Source organism: Salvelinus namaycush, chromosome 21 (genome assembly GCF_016432855.1).
Source record: "Salvelinus namaycush isolate Seneca chromosome 21, SaNama_1.0, whole genome shotgun sequence".
NCBI classification, from domain to species: Eukaryota; Metazoa; Chordata; class Actinopteri; order Salmoniformes; family Salmonidae; genus Salvelinus; species Salvelinus namaycush.
Genome location: NC_052327.1, coordinates 51625882 through 51646914, shown reverse-complemented (window position 1 = coordinate 51646914; position 21033 = coordinate 51625882). Strand labels below are relative to the sequence as shown.

General features: G+C 45.6%; 1 protein-coding gene across 1 annotated transcript in view; it reads left to right on the top strand.

The window, feature by feature from the left end:
• The window catches only part of LOC120066466 (calcium-independent phospholipase A2-gamma-like), a 32809-nt gene extending 12829 nt beyond the window's left edge, over positions 1-19980 (top strand). The window contains exons 8-10 of the mRNA XM_039017860.1: positions 698-892; positions 13652-13847; positions 17260-19980. Coding sequence (XP_038873788.1) covers positions 698-892; positions 13652-13847; positions 17260-17537 — 669 coding nt within the window. The 3' untranslated portion in view covers positions 17538-19980. The remainder of the gene's footprint in view (positions 1-697; positions 893-13651; positions 13848-17259) is intronic.
• The last annotated feature ends 1053 nt before the right edge of the window (positions 19981-21033 follow it).

Sequence of the window (21033 nt, the reverse complement as noted above, 5' to 3'; positions counted from 1 at the left end):
ACATGGCGTGACTAACAGTGTGGAGCTGGCAAACACACACATACACACCCTCACGGTTGCTAGGGGAGGACCATGAAAAGGAAGTTCTTCCGTCTCTTAATAATGAGGTCACTGAGAAAGCCCCTGGCCATCGTCTCACTGGCTGGCTGGAACCATTTCTACCACACACACACTTCTACTGCTGCAGCTCCGGTGGCTCGGCTGACACAGAATCCACACATACACTAGTTCCATGTACGACAGCCAGGCTGAGGCTAGGCAGTGAAATAATAATGAGGTGTTTGGTAAGGATTACACTGTATGTGTCAGAATACGTGCTTGTCTGTGGTGTTATTAGGCTTTTATAACATCTGACAGTGTAATGACTAACAGTTGTATAGATTTAATTTCAATCAGTCCTCAGAGCATTACTGTGTTCTAAAGTATGTTTATGGCTCTAAATGTTGTCACTACGGTGATATAACTTCTATAGTAGTGCATTTGTGGTGTTCTGCTTTTAATGTTATTGTCCTATTTAATGTATATGCCACCCTTCCTGTTTCTCTTATGGGGACTAAGTGGATATAGCAACACATTCTATTAATGCCACTCTTCTTCAATACAGGGTTATGTACATTGACATTTTAAATCACCAGCAGCTTTATCAAATGGGGCCAAATGGAAAAACAAAACATGTCATGTACCCTCTTACCACCAGATGGCAGCAGTGAGTACCATCGTGAACAGGGGCACTCCTCTGAAGGCCTATGTGTTCAGGAACTATAACCTGCAGCCAGGGGTGCGCTCCCACTACCTGGGGGGCTGTGAACACAAGCTGTGGCAGGCTGTCAGAGCGTCCTCCGCTGCCCCAGGGTACTTCCAGGAGTTTGCCCTGGGACACGACCTTCACCAGGTAAGACGAGTTTTAGAAACCCTAATGCTTTGTCCCTCACAATGCTCTACACTACAGCTGCCACCAATACACCAATATCTTCCCTGGCCTCGCTCTCTCTCCTGTCTGCCTTCCCTATTCCACATCCCTTTTCCCTCATCCTCTCCGGTTAGAGGGATCCAGCACTTAGCTCTCTGACGGCCTGTGTAGTTTACGACTTAGTGTTAATATATTATACAAGGGGTGGTTCTAATCCTGAATGCTGATTGGTTATCAACCACATTCCAGCCGGTGTCTATTCCACAAGTTACCACCAGCTAAATCTATTACGTTAAAATGCCCATTTACTCTGTTCCATCTGACTGCACAATCCACTGTCTCATCAGCCCAGCCAAGCAATTTATAAACTTGATCTCCACTATAAAAAAAAACATCCAGACATTATCTCACATTTCTTTTAGACCAACAGGCTTCAACAGCGGAGATTTGTATAAACCCTGCTGTCTGTCTCCGACATTTACAACATTGTTTCAATATTCAAATTTGATCTCCAGCTGTCCCATGGTAATGAACGTGTTGGGAGTCAGGACATGGCAGACTGCTTTACTCAGCCAGTTGAAATCATGAATCAGCATAATTTTTATGGATGCACACAAAGACCAGAAGAAAACAGGTGAGATGAAGTGCAGCTAGTTTACAGTCTTTCCAGCTTCAGTTTGAAGTGATTGTGTTAGCTGTGTTGTTGGCTAGCTCCTCTGAACAACAGTGTTCTGACAAGTGAGCACGTTTTCTAAGCCAGGCGAAATCGCACCTCATTAGCTTATTGTTATGGATGTATCCAAATAAATGTCACTAGAAAAAAGCTTGAACAAATACAGCTACTTCGTTATTTTGGCTGCACTGTTTGACATGACTGTAAATTAGCTGTAGTTGACTAGCAAGCAAGGGATAAGAACGTTACCAGACCGTATGGAAATGGACCATTTAGAATGAACGACTTGGGTCGCGTCCAAAGATGCAGAACAGAAAGACAATGACTGAGGCGCGTCTCTGGTAACCGAACCGATAGAACGAATGACCAGCCGGTTTGGGTAGCAACCCTAGATTTGTGTCGGGACTATATCTTGTGGAAGGATGAAATGGTATGAATTAATTCATCAAAATAATGTTTTTAATGAAAATATGTAAGTCATTTTAATATGTTGGTAACATTGTATAAAAGTGATAATGCCATCAGCAGGTGTTTGGAGGATATACTGTCACTGTTTGCCGGCGCTCGACTTAGTTTCGGGCCAAACACCCGTGCCAATATATCCTCCAAACCTGCATTACCACTTAAATAATGTATACCACTTAATGCAAAGTGACATAGGCCTACAGCACAGAAAGTATACTGCATAAATGTTTTATAGTGTATGTGATTTGCACCAGAACCTTGGTGTTGCTATCTCCACACTCTTACCAACTGAGTCATACAGGACCAAGGGTCTAACACGGTCAGTATGGACGGGGGTTGATGTAGGCGTTGTAACAGGATTATTATTCATGGTAGAATACTTCAGGATGTGTCCTTCGCAGCAGCCTGTATTTAAAGGACTGAGGTTTTTTTATGGCCTCCCTCCAGTCTGTTCCTGCTTCACATTATCCTGGATCATCCCAATTTCCTCAATACACTTCAGGAGTTTTGGTTTAATGTGAAAACCATCAGCGTGGTAAAATGGAGGAGCTCAATCCCTCTCCCGTCAGTGTTTGTTTGTTTCCAGGCAGTTCCATTTGGACGGAGAGCAGGAAGAGTCGGTCAAACTAAGGGTTTGGTACCCTATCCCCTAAATAGTGCACTACTTTTGACCAGAGACCTATTAGTGTAGTGCATAGGAAATAGGGTGGTGTTTGAGACGCAAGCCTGCCTGAGATACTTAACGTCATTATCCATTCTAAATAGGCATCTAAAGACGCATTCCATTAGACAGGAGAAGAGCACTGCAACAACAAATACCTACATCCTGACTCCTCTCCCTCCACTCAGCTATTTTACTGATCAATAATATTATGTCCCCTCTTCCGCCCACACACACACACACACACACACACACAGTGCTGGGTGGGGCTTATTCATCAGTAAGCCCATCTGGCTTGCTACTAGAGACATCGGATCATGTCTCTCTTCAACCCCAGGTGAATGATGTGTGTGGTTTCATGTCTGCCTGGGCTTGACATCTCATAATGTAATCCTGGCAATATCCTCCCAATTGGCTTAGGAAACACACACATTTTACATCAAAGGTGGAATCCTGTGCTCCCAACACTCTTAATTGGAATTGGTGTAAGTTCTCTAGGTGAGTGGGGAACTCTGGCTGGCATATGAAATAGAATGGTTGATGACCTCGCTACTTCCTGGTCTCATCTCTCCCAGAGACACACACACACTCCTCATCCCACACTGTCTGACTGCTACATCTACATCAGCCTCGTTAAAATAGAGAAGCAAGCAGACAACCTCCATTATGGATGTTTGTCAAATCTCTGCTAGCCCGCTAGGTGCTTTCTAACTGGGGAAGCTCTTACCTCTAACTGGGGAAAGTGGGTCACCTTAGTACTTAAAATGTAAAAACGACACCTGGGTTTCAACAAGGTCTTGTTATCCATACCATTACTTTTACATTGGGGTTGCATTGGAGTAAGATTAAATCATGACATTTTCTCAATTCTATAATCTTTCATAATTTCTCCAGTCCAATAAGCAATATTTAGAAGCCCACCAGCAGTCCGATACCCTTCTTTTGGTTGAGTGGATGTTTTTCTGAAGCGAAGAGTCTGCACAACATGGTGTCTCTGTGTGTGTGTGTGATGTCAGAATTCCCCAGTGAGGGAGTCATAGGTCGCCCTTCCGTTACCTCTCAACCCCGAAACAATCGTCGGAAGTGCCATAAAACAGCCATGTCCATGTGCTGAATGAATGCCGGGAAATTCTGGAATTCTCAAGCAACCATTTCAAGATTGTTTTGATTGCGCTTTAATTTCTTTCCAGATTCAGCAGCCCTGGATTGGTGGACATTTTAAGCTCTAACTGACAGGATTCTGATTCTAGAACTGTGGTAAACAGTGGAGAAAGAAGACCTTTGAAGCAGAGGAGCTACAGCGCTATTACATCACGACACTACAACCATAGAGAGAATGCCTCTCTGGTGGAGGAAGAGAAGAGGGAGGAGCCATACCACATTAAAGCTGCCATTATCCCTCTAAAGACCACAGAACTAGAAGACTTCAGAAGTTGACAAAGGATACCAGGATGCCAGCCAGGGAATGCCATGCATGGAGAACTGAAGAACGGTCAGACATCTCCCTTGGCGGTGGGCAGGAATGGGGCATGTTTGTGTGGCAATCTCCTGTCTCACACGGTGCTGTCCCAAACAGGAAGACTCCTCACTGGCCTGGCAGAATGAATACTGGCCCTCTATACATACTTACTACACTCTATACAGTCTATACATTCACTGTCACTCACATGGACGGGAGAGGATGAGAACTAAGAATGAAGCGTTGAAGAGAGGGCTTCAGAAAATGTTCAGTTAAAAACCTTTAAGATAAAGACATTTTGAGTATGTGGTTTCACCTGCTTCAAGTACCAGTGTACTACTGAAATATTGAATATGTAGGCTATTATCTAGTATTGCTAGTAAACCTGGCAGAGTTTATTTCTTTCTGTGTTGTCATTGGCCAGAAGGGATGCTATTATCAGCCTTGTGCTGCCTCCATAGATGAGGCAGACAGGGAGGAGGGCTTGGCGAGGGGGGCTAGGGGAGAAGTAGAGGAGGGCTAGGGGAGAAGTAGAGGAGGGCTAGGGGAGAAGTAGAGGAGGGCTAGGGGAGAAGTAGAGGAGGGCTAGGGGAGAAGTAGAGGAGGGCTAGGGGAGAAGTGGAGGAGGGCTAGGGGAGAAGTGGAGGAGGGCTAGGGGAGAAGTGGAGGAGGGCTAGGGGAGAAGTGGAGGAGGGCTAGGGGAGAAGTGGAGGAGGGCTAGGGGAGAAGTGGAGGAGGGCTAGGGGAGAAGTGGAGGAGGGCTAGGGAGAAAGGACAGGAAGGAGGGACGGGGGAGAAGTGGAGGAGGTCTAGGGGAGAAGTGGAGGAGGTCTAGGGGAGAAGTGGAGGAGGTCTAGGGGAGAAGTGGAGGAGGTCTAGGGGAGAAGTGGAGGAGGGCTAGGGGAGAAGTGGAGGAGGGCTAGGGGAGAAGTGGAGGAGGGCTAGGGGAGAAGTGGAGGAGGGCTAGGGGAGAAGTGGAGGAGGGCTAGGGGAGAAGTGGAGGAGGGCTAGGGGAGAAAGGACAGGAAGGAGGGACGGGGGAGAAGTAGAGGAGGGCTAGGGGAGAAGTGGAGGAGGGCTAGGGAGAAAGGACAGGAAGGAGGGACGGGGGAGAAGTAGAGGAGGGCTAGGGGAGAAGGGACGGGGGAGAAGTGGAGGAGGGCTAGGGGAGAAGTGGAGGAGGGCTAGGGGAGAAGGGACGGGGGAGAAGTGGAGGAGGGCTAGGGGAGAAGTGGAGGAGGGCTAGGGGAGAAGTAGAGGAGGGCTAGGGGAGAAGGGACGGGGGAGAAGTGGAGGAGGGCTAGGGGAGAAGTGGAGGAGGGCTAGGGGAGAAGTGGAGGAGGGCTAGGGGAGAAGTGGAGGAGGGCTAGGGGAGAAGTGGAGGAGGGCTAGGGAAGAAGGGACGGGGGAGAAGTGGAGGAGGGCTAGGGGAGAAGTGGAGGAGGGCTAGGGGAGAAGTGGAGGAGGGCTAGGGGAGAAGTGGAGGAGGGCTAGGGGAGAAGTGGAGGAGGGCTAGGGGAGAAGTGGAGGAGGGCTAGGGGAGAAGTGGAGGAGGGCTAGGGGAGAAGTGGAGGAGGGCTAGGGGAGAAGTGGAGGAGGGCTGGGGGAGAAGTGGAGGAGGGCTGGGGGAGAAGTGGAGGAGGGCTGGGGGAGAAGTGGAGGAGGGCTGGGGGAGAAGTGGAGGAGGGCTAGGGGAGAAGTGGAGGAGGGCTAGGGGAGAAGTAGAGGAGGGCTAGGGGAGAAGTGGAGGAGGGCTAGGGGAGAAGTGGAGGAGGGCTAGGGGAGAAGTGGAGGAGGGCTAGGGGAGAAGTGGAGGAGGGCTAGGGGAGAAGTGGAGGAGGGCTAGGGGAGAAGTGGAGGAGGGCTAGGGGAGAAGTGGAGGAGGGCTAGGGGAGAAGGGACGGGGGAGAAGTGGAGGAGGGCTAGGGGAGAAGTGGAGGAGGGCTAGGGGAGAAGTGGAGGAGGGCTAGGGGAGAAGTGGAGGAGGGCTAGGGGAGAAGTGGAGGAGGGCTAGGGGAGAAGTGGAGGAGGGCTGGGGGAGAAGTGGAGGAGGGCTGGGGGAGAAGTGGAGGAGGGCTAGGGGAGAAGTGGAGGAGGGCTAGGGGAGAAGTGGAGGAGGGCTAGGGGAGAAGTGGAGGAGGGCTAGGGGAGAAGTGGAGGAGGGCTAGGGGAGAAGTGGAGGAGGGCTAGGGGAGAAGTGGAGGAGGGCTAGGGGAGAAGTGGAGGAGGTCTAGGGGAGAAGTGGAGGAGGGCTAGGGAGAAAGGACAGGAAGGAGGGACAGGGGAGAAGTGGAGGAGGGCTAGGGGAGAAGTGGAGGAGGGATAGGGGATAAATAAGTGCTTTGGGCTCTGTCTGCTCCTCTCCTCCTCAGGGCCAGCTCTCCTCCTGTGTTAAACCCTGGAGGAACATGGAGCTTTTCCACCAGGCTACTATCCAACTCCTGTATCCCTCTATTCCCTTATAGACACTGTCTCCCTGGTATTCACACATTCACTCTGTTATTGCAGACACACATTACACTCTCTTCCCATCTCTTTCTCAGACACACTACACTACACACCGCAGGAGGTGGGTGGCACCTTAACTGGGGAGGACAGGCTCGTGGTAATGGCTGTAGCGGAGTAAGTGGAATTGTATCAAATACATCAAACTCAGGGCTTCCATGTGTTGGTGCCATTCCATTATCTCCTTTCCAGCTGTTATTATGAGCTGTCCTCCCCTCAGCAGCCTCCACTGATACACACACACACACACACACACTACGCCACCCACCTGGTTGTGCTAGCACACTTCTTTAGGCATTAGGCTAGTCCACTGATATACATTGACTGACTGCTGTGTGAGAACCTGCCTCCCTCCATCACTCTCTCTATCCCTAACCCCCTTATGCCTCACAGTACTGCCTCCCTCCATCACTCTCTCTATCCCTATCCCCCTTATCCCTCACAGTACTACCTCTGCACCAGCCATCTCTCTGGAGTGGCTCAAATGAGATTTTCTCATAGAAATCTCTGCATTGAAGCCGCTGTTGTAAAACGGGCTGTCCGTCGATCACGTATTAATACATTCATATGTGAGTTCAGTCACTTAGACCTGTACTTCCACTGATCTCCCCTGGGACATTTCTGATTCATGCACTTGGGAAATCACTTTGCTTTATTTATTATAATGGGACTGTGAAAATGTGCCATATGAATATGAGGCAGCCAAATATGACCTATTGCCTAAGAGGGTGCTGTCACATGTCAGGGGTCACAGCAGGAGGAGCGGATAATTCAGTGCTCTCGGGTGGGTGGGTGGGAGAGACTCAATTGCTTTTCCTAACCTGAGGGCATATTTGTCACTCCGTGTCTCTGTCTCACACAGATGAATACTTCATCCCTCTCCATTTTCTTCGTGGGAGGACGGCTTGGACCTCATTCTGACCCTTCTGTCCTCTCAGGTCAAAGGTCAAATAGGAGAACCAGGCTGCGTAATTACATAATGTGGCATGGAGACCTTTTGGTTTGACTTGGCCACTCATTCCTAGATGATGATGATGATGGTGGTGACATCACACTAACACCATTGTATGTCTGTCTCATCCTCATTGGTGAAAGGGACTATGGATTAGTTGTTATCTGGACAATTGATTCATTGAACAGCCTGATTTATTCACTTGATCAGATGGATAGATATTATTTAAGGTTGTGTATCTGCTTTAACAAACACCCTTGATTTAGCAAACCTTGTTCAATATACTTGTGATTACATAGCTAAGAGTTGGTTTAATCTGGACAATTAATCAATAGAACAGACAGATTAATTCACTTGATTGCGTAGTAAACATGATTTTATACCTGTTTGAGCTTAACATCCTGAGTTGAACAGGAAGACTCATGCTAAACCTTATTCAGTATATCCGTGAGGGCCTAGCTGAATATGACCGTGGAGGCTGAAGGATCGGCTCCTGAAAACAGGGCTGCTATTGTAACACACACTGGGTAGCATCCATCAGATGGTCCATAATGATTTATGTAACCTCTCCCCAATTAAACCGTGTTTAAGCTTCAGTGCCAAAGTCCTTATGGGTAAATCAAGCCAGCAGCACTGGGCTCCAGCTCGGCCTAAAGTAGGGCACTATATAGGGAATAGAGTGCACTATGGGACTCAGCCAGACGTTCTGAGAGCAGCTCCTAATGACCAGAACAGCTGACTGGAGCTGAAAAGAGTGAATGCAGCATGGAACACATGTACTGGACCCGGCTCTTTGGACCAGAGTGTCCCATGTGTTGTGACCACTCATCTTGGCCCTCACCCAAGGGGCTATTGGCGCATAGCTGAGAGGGAGGTATGGGGAGAGGGATGGAGAGACTCATATATATATATATATATATATTTGTGAGGAGGAAGTTGCTAATAGGCGCTGACAAACGCTGATGCGTGAAATGACTTTTACTGATCACAACGCTAGATGGGAATTGGGTTCTATCTAAATCACACCCCCTAAAAACAGCTTAGTGGAACAATGCAGATAAGCCAACAGGTCTTGGCAGTAATGGCAGCAGAATTAATTTGAAGTAGGAACTAACCGTCTCTTAAATTGTAGCTATTTATTTTTTTATCCTTTCATCCCTTCTCGTATATATGATCTTAATGGAACGTATTCTGCTACTTCTTCTTTTACACACTAATTCCGTTTAATTCGCCAATATCTTAGCAGTCAAACATGCTCCCACAGGTGCAGGCAGAGCCTTATTAGCTAGTAGGAATCTTGTGGCCTGACTAAAACAAGTCTGATTTGTGTATCAGCCATTAGTGCCTGAAGGAGAGAGAACAACACCAGAGGAGGAATGTTGCCCCAGGAGGAGTATGAGGACAAGATCTATCTTTTAACACCAGACCAGCAAACATATTACACTATATATACAAAACAATGTTTATTATTCAATTCAAATGATTGGATTCGGCTATTTCAGCCACACCCGTTGCTGACGGGTGTATAAAATCGAGCACACAGCCATGCAATCTGCATAGACAAACATTAGCACTGTCATAGGATGCCACCTTTCCAACAAGTCAGTTTGTCAAATTTCTGTCCTGCTAGAGCTGCCCCGGTCAACTGTAAGTGCTATTATTGTGAAGTGGAAACGTCTAGGAGCAACAATGGCTCAGCCACGAATGTTCAACGCCGACTGTAAGCCAGGTCTAATCGCCCAACATCAGTGGCTGAATGGAAGCAAGTCCCTGCAGCAATGTTCCAACATCTAGTGGAAAGCCTTCCCAGAAGAGTTGAGGCTGTTATAGCAGCAAAAGGGGCCAACTGCATATTAATGCCCATGATTTTGGAATGAGATGTTCGAGCAGGTGTCCACATACTTTTGGGCATGTAGTGTAAGTATGTTTTGGCTTGCAGTTCTGCATCATGCTCCACCTTTCTGTCTTGTTCTGCCTTTGATTCTGGGGGTTCTACTTTGAAGGGGTGCTAAGCTGCCGTCCTGAACCTTTCTTCAATATTTCAATTGCAGTTTAGCCTTTGGCACCGGGGTTACACTCTGTCAAATCACCTCAATAGAGGGGCTGTACCCTTCACCCAAAGGAGGACATTTTGACCTGTGGGAAGAGCTGCTTTCTATACAGGCATTGGCTACGGGATAGAGGTATTAAAATGAGACTTGCATTATAGCTCTAAATCCCTCTGAAGGGAAGTGACCCCTGACCTGCGTCATGCTGAGTTTGACAGGCAGCTTCTGTTGCCTCTTTCTGTGTGCCCAGCTCATTTGCCACAGTTTGGCCCCTAAGTAAATAATTGTTTCTAACTTTAACCCTCCCGTCCAAATTATACTCTGAAGAGACCCTTTCTGTGAGAACATGGCAATGGTCCAAGTGTATAAGCCATACCAGTATGCTTCTCAGATAGTTCCCCCCCAAAGACCTCAAACAGTGCTTCGGTGTGGCACTGGCATCAGTTGGGAAAGAAAAACTGTAGTGAGTGTTCAGCTGAAAAGACCCCAAGCAGTGTTGCAAAGCATACAATGGCATCAGAAGTCTGACACCGTAATTGACATCCATGTCTTCAGGGAACAGTGGGTTAACTGCCTTGCTCAGGGTCAGAGCGACAGATTTTTACCTTGTCAGCTCTGGGATTTGAACCAGCAACCTTTTGGCTACTGGCCCAACACTCCTACCTGCCAGTCTACCTGCCGCCCACAGTGAACAAAACCAGTCTTTGGAAACAGTCTTCTACCCAGACCCAGTATAATAATAACACCGTGGAATCTCTTCATAGTCTTCAGTGTTTAAAAACAGACTTCCCTACATAGTGCACTACTTTTGACTAGGGCCTATAGGGCCCTGGTCAAAAGTAGTGAACTATGTAGTGAATATGCTGCCATTCGGGATGCAGCCTGTGCTTCAATGAGCCGACCCTTGTCTATAACCCTAACAGGTGCCGAGTCATTGACAAGTTGTAGCATTCAGAATGATTCTACTCTCGGCTCACTGGGAGACTAGGTCACACTGGTTATGAGTGGAAGGCATTGTGCTCGGTGCTATTTGAAATCTGGCCACTCCAGCTATCAAGGAAAAGAAGCTGCGATGTGCCGTATCTAAGCCACTGCCATAATTAAAGAAAAATGGAGTCACTCAGTGGGTCGAGTGATGATAAAAGCACTGAGTTGTTTTGTCCGGTCGGTCAGTCGACTTTGTCTAGTGCTTCTGGCTGCAGCATGATTTCCTCCCATTAAGAGTACATCACAGAGTACAGCACACACACCGATCGACAAGCCCACATCCACCAACCACAATGGAAGTGTTTCCATATACAGTACCAGTCAAAAGTGTGGACACACCTACTCATTCAAGGGTTTTTCTTTATTATTACTATTTTCTACACTGTAGAATAATAGTGAAGACATCAAACATATGGAATCATGTATAAAAAAAATGTTTTAATCCTTCAAAGTAGCCGCCCTTTGCTTTGAGTTTTGCACCCTCTTGGCATTCTCTCAACCAGCTTCATGAGGTAGTCACCTGGAATGCATTTCAATTAACAGGTGTGACATGTTAAGTTTTAATTTTTTGAATTTCTTTCCTTAATGCATTTGAGCCAATCAGTTTTGTTGTAACAAGGTAGCAGTGGAATACAGAAGATAGCCCTATTTGGTAAATGACCAAGTCTATATTATGGCAAGAACAGCTCAAATAAGCAAAGAGAAACAACAGTCCATCATTACTTTAAGATATGAAGGTCAGTCAATGCAGAACATTTTCAAGAACTTTGAAAGTTTCTTCAAGTGCAGTCGCAAAAACCATCAAGCGCTGGCTCTCATGAGGACCGCCACAGGAATGGAAGACCCAGAGTTACCTCTGCTGCAAAGGATAAGTTCATTAGAGTTACCAGCCTCAGAAATTGCAGCCCAAATAAATGCTTCACAGAGTTCAAGTAACAGACACATTTCAACATCAACTGTTCAGAGGAGACTGTGTGAATCAGGCCTTCATGGTTGAATTGCTGCAAAGAAACCACTACTAAAGGACACCAATAATAAAAAGAGACTTGCTTGGGCCAAGAAACACAAGCAATGGACATTAGACTGGTGGAAATCTGTCCTTTTGATCTGATGAGTCAAAATGTAAAATTTTTGGTTCCAACCACTTGTCTTTGTGAGACGCAGTGTGGGTGAACAGATGATCTCTGCTCATGTGGTTCACACCGTGAAGCATGGAGGAGGAGGTGTGAGGGTGTTTTGCTGGTGACACTGTCGGTGATTTTATTAAGAATTCAAGGCAAACTTAACAAGCATGGCTACCACAGCATTCTGCAGCGATAAGCCATCCCATCTGGTTTGCGCTTAGTCCCACTATCATTTGTTTTTCAACAGGACAATGACCCAACACACCTCCAGGCTGTGTAAGGGATACCTAAACAAGAAGGAGAGTGATGGAGTCCTGCATCAGATGACCTGGCCTCCACAATCACCTGACCTCAACCCAATTGAGATGGTTTGGGGTGACTTGGACCGCAGAAAAAGCAGCCAACAAGTGCTCAGCATATGTGGGAGCTCCTCCAAGAATGTTGGAAAAGCATTCCAGGTGAAGCTGGTTGAGAGAATGCCAAGAGTTTTCAAAGCTGTCATCAAGGCAAAGGGTGGCTACGTTGAAGAACCTAAATTATATTTGTTTAACACTTTTGCTCACTACATGATTCCATATGTGTTAATAGTTTTGATGTCTTCACTATTATTCTACAATGTAGAAAATAGTAAAAACCCTTGAATGAGTAGGTGTGTCCAATCTTTTGACTGGTACTGTAGTCTAGGAAGGGTTGCCTTATTTTCACAAAATGTTGAAGTAATCAAGTTCGTAGGAATACACTTATTCATCTTCTAGTTGAGACTTTTGCCTTCAAAAAGTATTCACATCCCTTTGACTTATTCCACATTTTCTTGTTAAATCTTCCCCCAGAGAGTTTCTAGCTAGACACTCCGGGCCCCAGAACTCCCACCCCCCCAGCCTGGCCTTCCTAATGAGGGCTGGCCCCTCAGTGTTTGATCCTGTAGCCAACCCGAGGCTCCCAGCCTCCCTAACACCCCCAGCCTCATGCATATTCAACACCCCCCTCAGACCATACACTCTCATTGCTCCTGGGTGGACACCACATTGCTCCTGGGTGGACACCACATTGCTCCTGGGTGGACACCACATTGCTCCTGGGTGGACACCACATTGCTCCTGGGTGGACACCACATTGCTCCTGGGTGGACACCACATTGCTCCTGGGTGGACACCACATTGCTCCTGGGTGAACACCACATTGCTCCTGGGTGGACACCACCTTGCTCCTGGGTGGCTGTTCGATATCAAAGCCAGTCAGACAGAAGGGAAGAGAAAAGCTACAGCAGTGTGTCTGTGTCCTGTACGCGTGTCTGTGTCCTGTACGCGTGTCTGTGTCCTGTACGCGTGTCTGTGTCCTGTACGCGTGTCTGTGTCCTGTACGCGTGTCTGTGTCCTGTACGTGTGAAACTACACCATTGATCTGTTCTGTTACCTTCCTTTCCACAGATGTTCATAAATTATTTAACAACTGACGTTTTGGCTTTTCCTACTTTCCAAACTGCAACAAGCATGGAAATCTTTGAAATTAACTTAGTGTGTCAATAACTATTAAATGCTAAATGATGCTGGTACATAACTGTAGCCATGACTTTTTAAATTCTATACTGTATTATTTAAATGTTTAGAACTTTTATTTAACTAGGCAAGTCAGTTAAGAACAAATTCTTATTTACAATGACGGCCTACACCAGCCAAACCCAGACGATGCTGCCCTATGGGACTCCCAATCACGGCCGGTTGTGATTCAGCCTGGATTCAAACCAGGGTGTCTGTAGTGATGCGTCAAGCACTGAGATGCAGTGCCTTAGACCACTGTGCCACTCGGGAGCCCCAAATGGGCATAGCAATAGCAGGATCATAATAGTTTGTTCTCTCTCTGTCCCCAGGACGGAGGTCTCCTCATCAACAACCCCACAGCGTTGGCCATCCATGAGTGTCAATGCCTGTGGCCCAATACCCCTGTCCAGTGTGTGGTGTCACTGGGTACGGGCCGCGTGGAGACGGCTGGCAAAAACAACACCACGTACACCAGCCTCAAGACCAAGCTCACCAACGTCATCAGCTCTGCCACCGACACAGAGGGTACGTCTGGGTGGGTCCATGTACCCTCTGATATACACCCTGTAATACATCTCTGCATCACTTCAGCAATACAAATTCTATTAGTCTCATGCACCGAATACAACAGTACAGTTACAGTGAAATGCTTACTTACGAGCCCCTAACCAACAATGCAGTTTAAACATTTAAAATACGAAAAATAAATAAGTAAGCAGTTGTAAAATGACAATAGCAGTGTAACTATGTTCTAATGGCCACTTTGATTCTCACCACATTTTCCCAGTAAGGATGAGATGAAATGAATGCCGTCTGTGGTTGGAGTAAATGGTTTTTATTTAACCTTTATTTAACGAGGCAAGTCAGTTAAGAACAAATTCTTATTTACAATGTCGGCCTACACCGGCCAAACCCGGACGATGCTGGACCAATTGTGCACCACCCCTATGGGACTCCCAATCACGGCCGGATGTGATACAGCCTGGATTCGAACCAGGGACTGTAGTGACACCTCTTGCACTGAGATGCAGTGCCTTAGACCACTGTGCCACTTGGGAGCCCGTTAAAACAGGCATACCCACATAGCCCCTGCATGACTTCAGGTCCACTTCACATCAACACAGCCTGTACACACCTTATCTCTGTACACACCAACACAGCCTGAACGCTACACTGGCTTACGCACTGAGAGGGCTGAGGTGGTCTCAGTGAGTGCCGTGGTGCTAGGGGAGAGTGTTTTTGAAGAGGAAAACAGTGTTTTAAGCGTGTTAATCTGCTGGTTATAAATAACCCCCTGAAAGGGGAGATGGGTGTAGAGCGAGAAAGATTCATCCCAAACTACAGGAGCACCACACAGAGAGACACAACACTCATCTGTTTCACTACTACTACACCACTGATACTACAGAGAGACACAGCACTCATCTGTATCACTACTACTACACCACTGATACCACACAGAGAGACACAGCACTCATCTGTTTCACTACTACTACACCACTGATACCACACAGTGAGACACAGCACTCATCTGTTTCACTACTACTACACCACTGATATCACACAGTGAGACAGCACTCATCTGTTTTACTACTACACTACTGATACCACACAGTGAGACAGCACTCATCTGTTTCACTACTACTACTACACTACTGATACCACACAGACACAGCACTCATCTGTTTCACTACTACTACACCACTGATACCACAGTGAGACACAGCACTAATCTGTTTCACTACTACTACTACACTACTGATACCACACAGTGAGACAGCACTCATCTGTTTCACTACTACACTACTGATACCACACAGAGAGACACAGCACTCATCTGTTTCACTACTACTACACCACTGATACCACACAGAGAGACACAGCACTCATCTGTTTCACTACTACTACTACTACACCACTGATACCACACAGACACAGCACTCATCTGTTTCACTACTACTACTACTACACTACTGATACCACACAGTGAGACACAGCACTCATCTGTTTCACTACTACTACTACACTACTGATACCACACAGTGAGACAGCACTCATCTGTTTCACTTCTACTACTACACCACTGATACCACACAGTGAGACACAGCACTCATCTGTTTCACTACTACTACTACTACTACACTACTGATACCACACAGCGAGACACAGCACTCATCTGTTTCACTACTACTACACCACTGATACCACATAGAGAGACACAGCACTCATCTGTTTCACTACTACTACACTACTGATACCACACAGACACAGCACTCATCTGTTTCACTACTACTACACTACTGATACCACACAGTGAGACACAGCACTCATCTGTTTCACTACTACTACTACATCACTGATACCACACAGACACAGCACTCATCTGTTTCACTACTACTACTACTACTACACTACTGATACCACACAGTGAGACACAGCACTCATCTGTTTCACTACTACTACACCACTGATACCACACAGAGAGACACAGCACTCATCTGTTTCACTACTACTACTACTACTACTACTACACCACTGATACCACACAGAGACACAGCACTCATCTGTTTCACTACTACTACTACATCACTGATACCACACAGAGACACAGCACTCATCTGTTTCACTACTACTACTACATCACTGATACCACACAGAGAGACACAGCACTCATCTGTTTCACTACTACTACTACTACACCACTGATACCACACAGAGACACAGCACTCATCTGTTTCACTACTACTACTACATCACTGATACCACACAGAGAGACACAGCACTCATCTGTTTCACTACTACTACTACACTACTGATACCACACAGTGAGACACAGCACTCATCTGTTTCACTACTACTACACCACTGATACCACACAGAGAGACACAGCACTCATCTGTTTCACTACTACTACACCACTGATACCACACAGTGAGACAGCACTCATCTGTTTCACTACTACTACACCACTGATACCACACAGAGACACAGCACTCACCTGTTTCACTACTACTACACCACTGATACCACACAGTGACACAGCACTCATCTGTTTCACTACTACTACACTACTGATACCACACAGTGAGACAGCACTCATCTGTTTCACTACTACACTACTGATAACACACAGAGAGACACAGCACTCATCTGTTTCACTACTACTACTACTACTACTACACTACTGATACCACACAGTGAGACACAGCACTCATCTGTTTCACTACTACTACACTACTGATACCACACAGACACAGCACTCATCTGTTTCACTACTACTACACTACTGATACCACACAGACACAGCACTCATCTGTTTCACTACTACTACTACTACACTACTGATACCACACAGTGAGACACAGCACTCATCTGTTTCACTACTACTACTACTACTACTACTACTACTACTACTACACCACTGATACCACACAGAGAGACACAGCACTCATCTGTTTCACTACTACTACTACTACACCACTGATATCACACACAGCACTCATCTGTTTCACTACTACTACTACACCACTGATACCACAGAGGGCCAGTCGCAGCGCCGCAACAGAGGGAATGCAGTTTTAGTTGATCTATAGCTCTAGGGTGGAGTGTTTTTATAATGAGAACAGTGAAAACAATCCTTCCACCATCTCAGCGTATTTGTGGTGATAATGATTTTATATAGAGCATTGGTTGGGACCCAGAATCCACCACTCAGCCTCCAGATTTGTCGTCTGAAAAGTGTGTTGAACAGAGTCAAAGTCTATCTGTTATGTACTATAATGGCACATGTCTCCTGAACTGAGACTCACATTCCCACAGAGAAGTGAGTGAGGTAACATTGACGGGAACAGTTTTTCAAAGGTGATGTATTTGTGCCATTTTGACCTGTTTGTGTTTTTGTGTAACCTTCACACCCCCTCCCTATTCTCCCAATCAGAAGTCCACATCATGCTCGATGCCCTCCTTCCACCTGACTCGTACTTCCGCTTCAACCCTTATATGAACGAGGACATCGCCCTGGATGAGAGCCGTGGTGAGAAGCTGAACCTGCTGCAGGCCGAGGGCCTGCGCTATCTGGACCGGAACCAGGAGAAGCTGCAGAAAGCTGCCCGGATACTCACCAGGGACAAGACCACCGTCCAGAGGCTGACGGAGTGGGCCAAGCTCAAACATGACATGTACGATGGTATTCCCATCTTCAACTCCAAGCTGTAGAGGAGTAGGTCTCAGACTCCACCACCACACAACACTAACTTCACCTAAAACTCTCTCCTAACACTGAATCATACATAGAATAATATAATGTATATGTTAGTCTCTGTGGTTGTAGACAATGTATTTTAGATTGGTAGAATACGTTTATTGTTGTGTTTTTACTGCACCCATGTATGTGTTACTGCACCCATGTATGTGTTACTGCACCCATTTGACAGTGACTGTTCCTATGCTCTGGCAGCACTTGGAGAGAGAGGTCTGGCAACATCAACAGAATGTTTCTTATTATCATACTCTGTAAGCCAGAGTAGATAACTTACCAATACCCCACTAATAGATCTATATAGGGCTCTGGTTAGAAGCAGTGCGTTCTATAGGAGATGGGGTGCTATTTGGAACACAAGCGGTTTCCTCTTCTGACGACTGGACTGACTGTTCTCCAATGAAGCACCTTTTCACCTTTTAAAAAGAACAAAAGATCACAACCATTTATATCCTGACACGGTATAAGAGATATATCTGGGATATATTTTGGATTTAAATAGTTTTTTGTCTTTTTAACTTTGACTTGAACCTAATCTGCCACCAATAACTTAATTTTAAAGGTTAGGACCATAAACAAACATATACCATTTGGGGGGGGGGGGGGATAACTATCTTGTCATGTCCAACGGTTGGATGTCAAGGTTTTACTTGAATGTATGCCTCAGAGAAAGATTAATGGCTGGTCACTTTACATTTCTGTTTCTAGTACTTTTTAACACCAATGCAGCTAGTGGTCCTTCATTTGATTATTTTAATGTTGACGGTGATATTGGTAAATACATCAGGGTACAACTTTTTTGACATATACTATATAAATTGTTTATTAAAAAAATGTACCATGATATTTAGAGGAAGATGTTAGCCACTGACCTGGCTAGTTCGCACATACGGCTGCTTTAAATCAGAGTAGAGTCCTAATCAGGATCTATGGCTTATGTAGCCTATAAGCTGCAAAATGTTCACTCCTCTCTTGTTTGATTTTAAGAATGCGTTACAGAACAATGACTTGACTGTTGTATTACTATTGTGAAGTTGTAGATATAGTTTGAAATGCATTAAGATTTAAAATGCTCCTGAATGAAGTCTTTTGACGCTGTATTATTTAGATTTAAATCCATGCTGCTTTTGTTTATTTTTTTTGCTTAGAGTAATTTTTATCCTTCTATAATTTATTTGCATGAGCGATGCTGATGTTATGCATCCACTAATAACAGGTTAGGAACACTTTCCTATCTCCAATTTGCTGTTTTCCAGACATGTGTTCAAGTACTATTTAAAACACTTAAAGAAATTGAATGGGATCTTCAGCACATACAAATTCAGGACGTATTTTACGAATTGGCTTTCGTTACATATTCTACGAAATGGGTACTGTTGTTGTACACGAGCGCTACTTTCAAAACTACTGGCTGAATTTACACAACCTTGTATAACGCATTTTTTAAGCTGTGCTTGATTGAGCTTGCATGGCACAATATAACCAATAGGATAGTCCCAAAATGGCAAACCCTGCCCACCCACACTCCAGGAAGGCTAAAGCAAATTTGTATTTGAAAGATTTCCAATAGTATTTGAACCCAGGTCTGTTATCTCCATCCTAGCTACCTTGAAGTGCTGTTTCCCCTGTGCTATGCTATCGTCTGCCATGTTGTGGTATTATTACTGTTAGTTTGAATCATGCCGGTGTAACAGAGTGATTGTATTCTATTATAGGCTGCTGCTTACTGCACTGCTACTGTTGCTCAGGAACTGTTACAGTAGTGCTGTGGCAAGTGAATGATGACATAGCTTAATGATCTTACACAGCATAGACTCATTTCAACTGTCAAACCTGAGTCCTGTATTCATCAAGCATCTCAGATTAGGAGTGCTGCTCTAGGATCAGGTCCTCTCTCCAGATAATCTAATTCATTACGGTCAGAAAGTCAAATGATGATCAGTAGTCTATAGTACCCTACCAAGCAAGAAGGCAGTAACTGCTCATCTGGTCGCAAATGAGTTAGCCATTTTTGCTACATTAAACACGTGCTTAATCAGGTGGACAAGTATCCTGCCTCTGTGTTTTGGAGAAAATGGCGGTCATGTTAGCAGTAACTGCATAAAGTTACTGTGAAACCAAGGTAAATAAAAGCCATTTTTCTCAGTTCCATGTTATGAGCTGTTACTGCCTTTTTTCATGGTAGGGCAGTATACTACTCTGAGATGTTTTAAATAAGGTCCCAGGTTGATGACTGTGTAGTCAGGATGATGTCTTCATCACTCCTGAGGGACCGAAGGCAAGATGGACAGAGATATTGACTTGATTTGTTTTAATTACCATTCTCCTATTGATCCGATGTAAGCAGTGTGTGTGTGTTGAACATGTATATTGTGTAATTAAAATGCATCACTGAAACACTCTGACACTTCTTGTCTTGTTTATTATGTAATTATCTGAGTACTGCTGTTCTTTTCCCCCATTAACAGACAACTTGTTCATCGTTCATAAAGAATGAAGTGTACGTCCTTGATGTTTTTTTAAATCATGTTTTTACATGGGTGATACAGCACATGCACACGGCACCACTTATATAAACTGAGTGTATAAAACGTTAGGAACAACTTCTTAATATTGAGTTGCACCCCTTTTTGCCCTCAGAACAGCCTCAATTCCTCCGGGCATGGACTCTACAAGGTGTCGATAGCGTTCCACAGGGATGCTGGCCCATGTTGACTCCAATGCTTCCCTCAGTTGGGTCAATTTGGCTGGATGTCCTTTGGGTGGTGGACCATTCTTGATACACACGGGAAACTGTTGAGTGTGAAAAACCCAGCAGCATTGCAGTTCTTGACACTTGACACTGACTCAATTGTCTCCAGGCTTAAAAATCCTTTAACTTCTCTCCTCCCCTTCATCTACACTGATTGAACTGAATTTAACAGGTGACATCAATATGGGATCATAGCTTTTACCTGGTCAGTCTGTCACGGAAAGAACAGGTGTTCCTAATGTTTTCTATACTCTGTGTATTTCACGGCTATGTAAATACATGCTGATTGCCTACACTTTTACCCTGGTGGTTCAATTTACTGGGCTTCCACTAATATTATGGATGATTCAGACTGAGTATATATTCATACTACTAACTACAGACACACCTGAGGAAACACCAGCTGGTGAGTGCAAGTTTGAAGGTAATTCGAAGCCGTTTTCCCTACCCAGCTGCACCACGTATGCGACCCAAAGGAGAAGGTGAGATGACTGTGCAAGGCTGTGCTTAGACACCTGGGTAACCGAGACAGCTGCTACCCGGTGATGGATCACACCCCCCCCCCCCCCCCCCCCCACATCCCTAGAGCATAAACACCGGGCGGCCACAGACCGCTCTGTCCTCGATTCTTGCTGCTTACATGCATGGAGGCACAGGGAAGGCCCCACAACCACCCCAGCGCCATAATGTCTTATACACAG